General features: G+C 37.7%; 1 protein-coding gene across 1 annotated transcript; it reads right to left on the bottom strand.

Annotated features, from left to right (window-relative positions):
* Positions 1-235: 235 nt before the first annotated feature.
* LOC132152414 (UPF0524 protein C3orf70 homolog B) lies at positions 236-8,872 on the bottom strand. The gene is made up of 3 exons (XM_059561181.1): positions 8,510-8,872; positions 8,001-8,189; positions 236-1,159 (listed from the first exon to the last, which is right to left on the bottom strand). Exons 2-3 carry the CDS (start codon positions 8,182-8,184, stop codon positions 579-581), a joined length of 765 nt encoding a protein of 254 aa, XP_059417164.1. The 5' UTR covers positions 8,185-8,189; positions 8,510-8,872; the 3' UTR covers positions 236-578.
* Between the last annotated feature and the right edge of the window lie 421 nt (positions 8,873-9,293).

Here is a 9,293-nt window from a genome sequence, read left to right as displayed (position 1 = left end):
GGTTGTGAGTCAACACTGCTCTTCTTCACAGATCATTCTGATAGTTTGAGGTTACATGGTTGAATGTTATCACCATATCTTACTAGCTACACAAAGATTTAATACTAAGAAAAAATCGTACAAGATGAATATCTGAAAAATGTGTCATCGGAGCAAGTAGCAGCTATGCCACCATAGTAGCCTGACATATTTTCTATTTACCATCATGACTATAAAATAATTCATTTTGAATAAATTAGCCCCAATTCCCCAATTTATTTAGCATAAATTACCCACAGTTTACTATGACATACTATAGTGAACTGAGGTTAGCCAGGAACACATTTCTGATTCTCGCTCAGTAATTGTATTTGGTTTACTTCTATCCAAAAAGTCTTCCATAGTGCAGGTTTAAAATCAAGGACTGCGATCAACATAAAATTTACGACAATTTGGGGTGTAATAATAAGTGTAGAGATTAAAGACAAATGCAAATATAGCAGTGTCTTTATGGGTATAGCATTTTTCTCTACATACAATATTTTTTTTAACACAATGAGCTTATCTTGTCAGACAAAGAGAGAGAGATCACACAAATATCACACTGTAGTTTCAATATTTTCAATAATCTCCACAATGGATTTGGAAGGGGACAGTAGGGTGCATTCATCCTGGTCCCATAGACATCCTGGACTGGAATGTCCATCTGTGCTAAGTCCATCCTCTTCCTCAGACTCTTCCTCACAGGACTCCAGATAGTGTCCTCCCAACGCATTGATCCCTGAGTCCTCAGAGCTGGAGGGCGAAGAGCAGTGGCCCATTTTTGGTCCTTTAACAGTCTCCTCAACAGTCTCCTTGTCTTCAGTGTGTTGTTTCTGTGGTGTCAGAGAGGCGGGTTTTATCTGAGGCGGGGTGGGAGGGTGAACTGGGGGTCGCTGAACGTAGCACATCTTGCCGTTGATGCGTTTAACAATGTAGTCATCGATGAACAGTTCGGCAATGTTGCAGTATTTGGGAGATTCGGGACAAGGTGGAGGCAGGAAACAGGGGGAGATGCGGAGGAAACGTTCAGTCAGTGAGATGGACAGATCGATGGTGTCAGTGCAGTCAGATGGAGCAGCCGGCACAGGTGTGCTGGGTAGCTGAGCGACATTGGTCATGGGCTGGTAGACATATTTACCTGTACAGACAGAGTAAAACGAGATTAGTACCTTGATGTCTGAGAAAGCACATACTAATTTGTGCATCACAGTTTTATTACCACAACAAGACTGGAGCAAGCAGTAAATTTAAACTGAGGCTTTGGGAATATTTAGGTAGCAAAGCTTTAAAGGAATGGTTTACCCAAAAATAAAAATTTGCTGAAAATGTACTCACCCTCAAACAGCTGATGAAAACATCAGAATAATCCACAAGTGATCAACATGTCTCCAGTCCAGAAACAAATAAACTATTAAGGCATGCTTGATCCATGCATGTTTCTCTCTTGATTCATATGAGGTGACTTTTTCGCTTGAGAAAGCAATATTATGGATAGATGACCCATTTCAAGTGATGGATTTGTTTCTTACTAACATGAAGCTTTTCACTTAATAATATGATAATTAATGGACTGGAGACATGTTGAACACTTGTGGATTATTGTGATGTTTTTATCAGCTGTTTGGACTCTCATTCTGACGGCACCCATTCACTACAGAGGATTCACTGGTGTACAAGTGATGTAATGCTAAATCTTGAATGGCTTTGGGGTTTATTTTTGGGTGAACTGTTCCTTTAAGTATAACTGAGGCATCCAGAAAAAAGGGTAAAGTTGCATTTCATTAAAACTCACAGAATGCTTCATTATGTAGTTTCTTGCAGTGCACTGCAGTATTAGTGCCAGTCCTCTGGTCTGAATGTCATCATCATTTAAATCAAATCTATCTGTTTTGTTTTTATTAAAACAAATATCAGTATCTCACACAGAGACAGTTATCCAAAAACCTGTGGCGTGCATCTACATGCCGATGAAAACTACTGGGACACACCACTTTTGTTAGTTATCGTTGGATCTGCTGTCAGAAAAGAGAGATCAAAAATCTAAAATTGTCAAATGTAATTCACTGAAACATACAGTACAGACCAAAAGTTTGGACACACCTTCTCATTCAAAGAGTTTTCTTTATTTTCATGACTATGAAAATTGTAGATTCACACTGAAGGCATCAAAACTATGAATTAACACATGTGGAATTATATATGGAATTATATACATAACAAAAAAGTGTGAAACAACTAAAAATATGTCATATTCTAGGTTCTTCAAAGTAGCCACCTTTTGCTTTGATTACTGCTTTGCACACTCTTGTCATTCTCTTGAGCTTCAAGAGGTAGTCACCTGAAATGGTCTTCCAACAGTCTTGAAGGAGTTCCCCGAGAGATGCTTAGCACTTGTTGGCCCTTTTGCCTTCAGTCTGCCGTCCAGCTCACCCCTAAACCATCTCGATTGGGTTCAGGTCCGGTGACTGTGGAGGCCAGGTCATCTGGCGCAGCACCCCATCACTCTCCTTCTTGGTCAAATAGCCCTTGATGCCTTCAGTGTGACTCTACAATTTTCATAGTCATGAAAATAAAGAAAACTCTTTGAATGAGAAGGTGTGTCCAAACTTTTGGTCTGTACTGTATTTCATTACGTAATAAAAACCTGTGTACATTCAGAATAGTTAAAGATAAAAAATAAAAATAAAAATTATCCACTGTGGTGATATTACAGTTCAGCAATACATCTTTTAGAATTAATTAATGGGGCTTATGTAATTTTGTAGCAATTTATATTCATCATAAACAACTAAGAATGTAAGGCAACATTTCTTGCACCAACAGAATCAAGATTCCATTTTACGTTTTCATTTTCGTTTTCTTTTTGTTGAATCTTTGTTACTGTAGCTTTAATACTTCTACACATAAATGACCTCTATTGATCTGTTGGCTGTATGGTTGTTCATATACAATCAAATCAGCACAAAATACAAAAATAGCTGTAAATAATGTAGATGTATCATAAATTTGTTTGAATACTTTTTACACAATTGGCCGGACCCTACATTATATTAAACTACTTTCTGCACTGTTTACCATTAACGTACATTTTCAGATTTAAAACCTTAGAGTTGGAAGTGTTTTATAAACATTTTCGCCCTGGATCCCTGTGGTCATATGTAAATGTGCTCATGATTTTGTTGTCAATCACCCCTCTTTGCAGCTTTTTCTTAAATACATATAAAAATTGAAAAGAAAAATGTTGGTTTCCATGAATGGCCCCTTTGAATCATATTGTGAATATTACAGATGGGAATTTGAGAGAACTACTGTTTATCAAAAGTTTGATCAAGGGGTATTTTTTTTGTCCCATTTTTCATTTTATGATTCAGCAGGCCCCTTGTTGAAAAATCGTCAAAATGAAAAGTCCAGAGAGGGAGGGACAGAATGCACCATACAGCTTGTTTCCATTCCATTCCACACATCTGGTAGAATTCAGCTGGGGTGTGATTAGGACAGCTATGACAACACTAATCCCCGTTATCTAAGGCCCAGATCAACATCCACTCACTCGCTCATGGCCTTTGACAGAAAGTCTCTTGTCTCATGTCTCTTCGTCTAAGAGTCTTTCACATGCTCAATCTCCGTCTTTCTCTTTCAAAAAAGCATCCCCTGAATTATAAAGAAGTCAGATCTACAGGGATAACATATGACAGTAGCCCCATCCATCCCATTTACTTCCCAAGAACGGATTTATAGGGGACAAGTATAAGACAGCAGCTGTCAAATATCTTGTGTTTGGGGCTGCAAACAGATGATCGTGCCAGGTTTTAACTAACTAAATGTAGCATAACTAAACTACATTTTAAAACAGCATGAGAGTAGCTTATCCAGAATTTGTGTAATAAAGTGTATCAAAACATATAATAATAATAATATGAATATACTATATTATTCCATTATTCCAAAGAATTCCAAGTAACAAATAACTCCCTTATCACACAGAGCAGCAAATTAATAAAACGTATTTTGCATGCCAGGCCAAGTAGATGGCGATGTCACTTTGTAAAAAAAAAAACTAGTACATACCTATAGACTTGAACATGTAATACACATGTTGTTACCATTTTCACAAATTATGTTTTTATAGTTTAAACAGAGACAAGAACAGTATACCTTTTAAAAACCTTTAAAACCCATTTTTAAAAGTTTCCATTTTCTGTGGTCTGCGCTACAATGCTTTTCTGTATTTGGTCACGTTGTGTGTATATGAAGCACATTTCTGTATTTTGAATATTTGCAGCATGTGCTGTCAAACTAATGAAGATGTTTTCTTCGACCTGCTTTTCTATTTGCTGGTGTTTTCTTTAGTTGCAGCCAATTGAGCTCTCTCAGCCACCATGTTCCATGGGAGTAAATAAGGTACAAAGATGTACCTTTTGGCTTTTGTACTTTAGAGTTCTGTCCCAGTGACAACTTTGTACCTTTTTAAGTGTATAAGCATTAAATTATTGCAGCCCTGAGATTTGATATGACTTCAGTGATACATTCATTGTCAGGATGGGTGGTGGAGGGATGAACTCAATTGCAGACAGTTGTCACAGCAACACAGTTTAATGAACAAATAACAGGAAAAACAAAACCCACGAGGGGGCAAAACAAGGGCTAGACAGACGAAGGATGACTAAACTAGACTAACACTTGACAAACTAGACTACAACAGAAACAGGAACAGGAACAAACTACTACTTTGACAAGACTCTCAACAGGCTTACTCACGGACAGCTCAAGGTTAGACAATGTACCGACACAGGACAGAGAACATGAGGAGATTAAAGGGGGAGCAAACTAATCAGGAACAGGTGACACAGGTGAAAGCAACAATCAAATGATTACGAGATGATGACAAGGGGACGGGGTAAGGTGACAAGACAACGCAAGCACATGGCCCAAACAAATGGCCATGTGCTTGCACATAAAACATGGGCCTGTCATGATCCTGCCCCAAGACCAGGAAAATCAGGACACGAAGGCAGAATCATGACATTCATGACTAGATCTTAACTCATGCATTTGTGGTACTCTCGTGAATGCAACATGGAAGGGTAGAAATTGTGGAATAAAGTTGCTATTTTTGTTTTCTTTGTGGTCTTACGCGTTTGGAACAGAATTAATTGAGGAATTATTGATAGAATTTTCCTTTTTGGGTGAACTAACCATGTAATAAACATATCTTGCCAAGAAAAGCAATGATAACAAAGAAATGACAAAAGCAAAACAAACTCATTACATTCTAATGAGATTCCAAACTTGTCCTGTGAAAAGTGCAAATGAAGCAAATTGCAGGGGTGGTGAATAACAACAATAATAACAATAATTATTTTGCTGTACTTTTCTCATGTGCAATGAACAATAGAAGCTCCACTTGTACGGTTTGCCATTTATTTACAGACTTCTTTCGGCTCTGTTTTATAAATCTGTTGGACAAAGGACCAGATCTCCAAGCCAGAACAGAGCTCACAGAGGAAATCAGTGTTTGATAGCTGGAGCTGCAGGCACAGCGCCAGAAAAAGAACGCTTCATTCTCTAGTTTCACACACGGCCACATTACATCACTGAGCAGCATGTACACACCTGAAGCACAGACGCCACTCTTACAGCTTCTGCTCTCTCACCACAGCCCTGGGTTTGCTCAGAGTACAACTGGATACTTGCAAACCCAAGCACAGATGAGCAAAGCAGATGGTATCTTGAGTAGTGCTGTGGAACAGCAATATTAATAAATCATCACAATGTACTGTACATTATAGCACAGCAATGTCCCATTGGGGCTCTCATTGCACCCTAAGAAGAGGTAAGACACAATAAAGACTGTTTCTACACTAGAAACAGAATTGCATACAGAAGGATATAGAGGATTTACTTTTTTTGCCATTGAGCACAAACTCAATATTCATTTAGTGGGGTCGTAAGATTCTTTAAATGTTTTTTTAAAAGAAACATCTCTTATGCTCACCAAGGCTGCATTTATTTGATAAAAAAAAATACAGTAAATATAGTAATACTGTGAAATATTATTACAATTTAAAATAATTGTTTTGTATTTTAATATATTTTAAAATGTTAACATTTATTCCTGTGATGCAAAGCTGAATTTTCAGCAGACAATACTCAAGTCTTCAGTGTCACATTACCCTTCAGAAATCATTCTAATATGCTGATTTCAAAGTTCAAAACAACAGCATTTATTTGAAACAGAAATCTTTGGTAGGATTGAACATTTCTTTACTGACACTTTTGATCAGTTTAATTCATCCTTGATGAATAAAAGTATTCATTTCTTTCCGAAAAACAAAATCTTACCCCAAGCTTTTAAACACAACTGTTTTCAACATTGATAATTAGTGTCCCTGTAGCTCAATTGGTAGAGCATTGTTGGGGGTTCGATTCCCCGGGAACACATGATAGGTAAAAATTAATAGCCTGAATGCACTGTAAGTCGCTTTGGATAAAAGCATCTGATAAATACATAAATTTATTTTTAATTTTTAATTTAAACGGTAGTGTACCTCTCCAATTTAGCGAAGGATCTGAAGATCTGTTGTAAAATGATAACAGTGCTCCACCTGCTAATGAGCTAATCGTGGGGTTGCGAATAGCAGTCACCATTTGTGCTAGGTGTGATTTATAGTCAAAGGTCTGCAACACAGCTATGCAACAGAGCTCAGGATCTCCAGCCATGAATTATTTAACAGAACAGGCATTTTAAACAATATATATGGGGTGAGCATTTTGTGTTTGTAATTTTATGGTACATTTAGTGCTTCTCACAATGGCGCACCAGTCAGTAGTTATATCAAGGGCAAGTGTTCTGCTGGCCCATGAGCACGCATTTACATAATTCTTTGTCTCTATTGCAATGATGTTAGTTGAAAGCTGTCATCATGTGCACAGTCTCCCACCATTCTATAGTCCAAGTTCATTATTTTGCAACATCAAATCTAATGTGTACATTAATGAAAGGTAAAAACTATTACATTATCACAATGCGTGCGAACAATGATTAATTAGTCATAAAATAGAAGATGCATAACTGAATTTGTAGACCAGTATTACATTGTGCAGAGAGTGGGATTTGATGATTATTACAGACATGATATTATTGCTCAAATAAATAGACTACCCTTTCTTCTTGTATAAGTAATTACAAACATAGGACTGGCCAGTATCTGATCAGTGTTTCATCCGAAATAAGCTAGAAAAGGATGAGGTCAATGAAAAAGAAAAAGAAAAAGAAAAAACTACTCTTGAGGGACACTGGGGATAATATTCCTTTATTATTTGACGGCTGAACCCAATAAAGTTCAGTTCCCTTGACGGAAGTGTCATGATAGGGTATTAAATATAGTTTGATCAGTTCACACCGTTCTAAAGGCCTCACACTGACTTCCTTTAAACACAATGAAAGCTTTTACAGTCACTCAGGAGTTGAACTCAGTCAGAGGGACGTGAGCTAGAAGAGGAACACATCCTGCTAAAGGAGCGGAGCAGCTGACACCAGACAGCAGTTTCTGATGACAGCACAAGCTCATAAATGTTCCCAAAGCAACTGTGACAGTGAATAAGAAAAATAGGTTGTGCGATCATAAACACTGCACATAGTATTTATCAAATAAATGTCATATTTTAAATCCTAGATTCATTTAAATAGTGAAGAAATGAAATATAGTGCATGTATTTACTATAACCTAGTTTTTTTGTTGTTTGTTTGTTTGTTTGTGTGTGTGTGTGTGTGTGTGTGTGTGTGTGTGTGTGTGTGTGTGTGTGTGTGTGTGTGTGTGTGTGTGCGTGCGTGCGTGTGATGTGAATGATACTTTTTTTACTACCCATTTCAGAGTAGGATACTCTGTATTACTTTTTGAATTATGAGGTGATGTATTTAGAATAGAATAGAGTGGAACAGAATATATTTGCATGTCAGAAGTTGACCACCCACTTACAGTGACACCAGCCCAAATGGCAGCACCAGTGCAGTTTGAAACACTTTCCATGGCTGTGTGTCGCGCAGATGGACAGTCCATCACAGGGGAGAAAGTCCGGCCTGCCTGCACAGCTTTTGGCCAGAGCTTGAGCTTCATCTAACTTATCGCTCTTCAAAGCCTTCTGAGCTCCGGTGTAAGCCATGGTTACTGTAAGAGAAGAATCAAGGGATGAAAATACACAGTTAAGAGTGTTACCTACAAATTTAAGATGCATTACAAATAGGAAAGTTTTAGTCTAAAATAATAAGGAATAAATTGAATACAATGTTTATAGGACACTTTCTATGGCAGTATCCATACCAAATGTAATACTCTCACATTTAACATTTAGTATTATATAATATTACCATGTCATATCATTATGCTATGTAAAATGTTACTGTATTAAAAGTAAATGAAGAACAGCAGACTGTTCTTAATAAGAATAATAAGAACCACACAAGTATTTGGAGTTTGGTTTTGCTTACCTTAATGAGGGCTGAGCACTTAAAGCTGGTGATATCCTGCCATCACACAACATCTGGATTAAACTTGCCACAACAACTGTATTAAAATCCCTGCAGTCGTAATGAATATGAAGAATGACATTTTTCCATATTAAACTGACGAAGGGGCTTCTGAATGCGGATAATCCTTGGATTTTCGTAGATTTCCAAAGGAATGTCAATTGAACAAGTTAAAACAACGGTAGCCGTCTGCTGTCTATTGAGGAGCAATCCTTCATGTGAAGGGTCCTGGAGCGTTCGCTATTTGAAGAGGAAAAGCTCAGCAAAGCAGCGGAGATTGAAACTTCTGTGAACCGTTAGCCCGGTGTCGTTCCTCGTCCTGCTGCTGCCGCGGCGGTGCTGCTCCGGGACTGAGAGCTGCTCGCGCACGCGGACACATATTATACTGTGCAAGCGGCGGCAGAGCAGACACGTGACCAGCAGACGGCGCTGTATTCTCCTGAGAGCCATTATAAAGGTTTTCTCATTTACATAGTTTTATTGTAATGTGTATAAGTAAATACTTTACAATTATTATTATTATTATTATTATTATTATATTAATTAGACTTATCCTTGGTAAATTGGTGAGTGCAAAATTCTGAGCTCTCTCTGTATATGTTCAAATAATTTGGTCTTCATAGTTTTCGTCACCATCTTTTGGTTCAAAGGGGTGAACACAGGGGTTTAGCGGTGTTTAATTAAACAGCCTCAATCTTATTTGGGAAGCAGCACAGAAGCAATAGCTATGAACTTCTCCCTTGCA

The sequence above is a fragment of the Carassius carassius genome, chromosome 11, assembly GCF_963082965.1.
Source record: "Carassius carassius chromosome 11, fCarCar2.1, whole genome shotgun sequence".
In the NCBI taxonomy this organism is placed as follows: Eukaryota; Metazoa; Chordata; class Actinopteri; order Cypriniformes; family Cyprinidae; genus Carassius; species Carassius carassius.
Note: the sequence above shows the minus strand (reverse complement) of the source record. Positions and strands in the feature narration are given on the sequence as shown.

Excerpts from the sequence above, each read along its gene's own strand:
- LOC132152414 (XM_059561181.1), bottom strand. The coding sequence starts at position 8,184 with ATGGCTTACACCGGAGCTCAGAAGGCTTTGAAGAGCGATAAGTTAGAT. Across the intron at positions 1,160-8,000 it reads CCATTTGGGCTGGTGTCACT|GTAAATATGTCTACCAGCCC; the intron begins GTAAGTGGGTGG and ends CTGTCTGTACAG.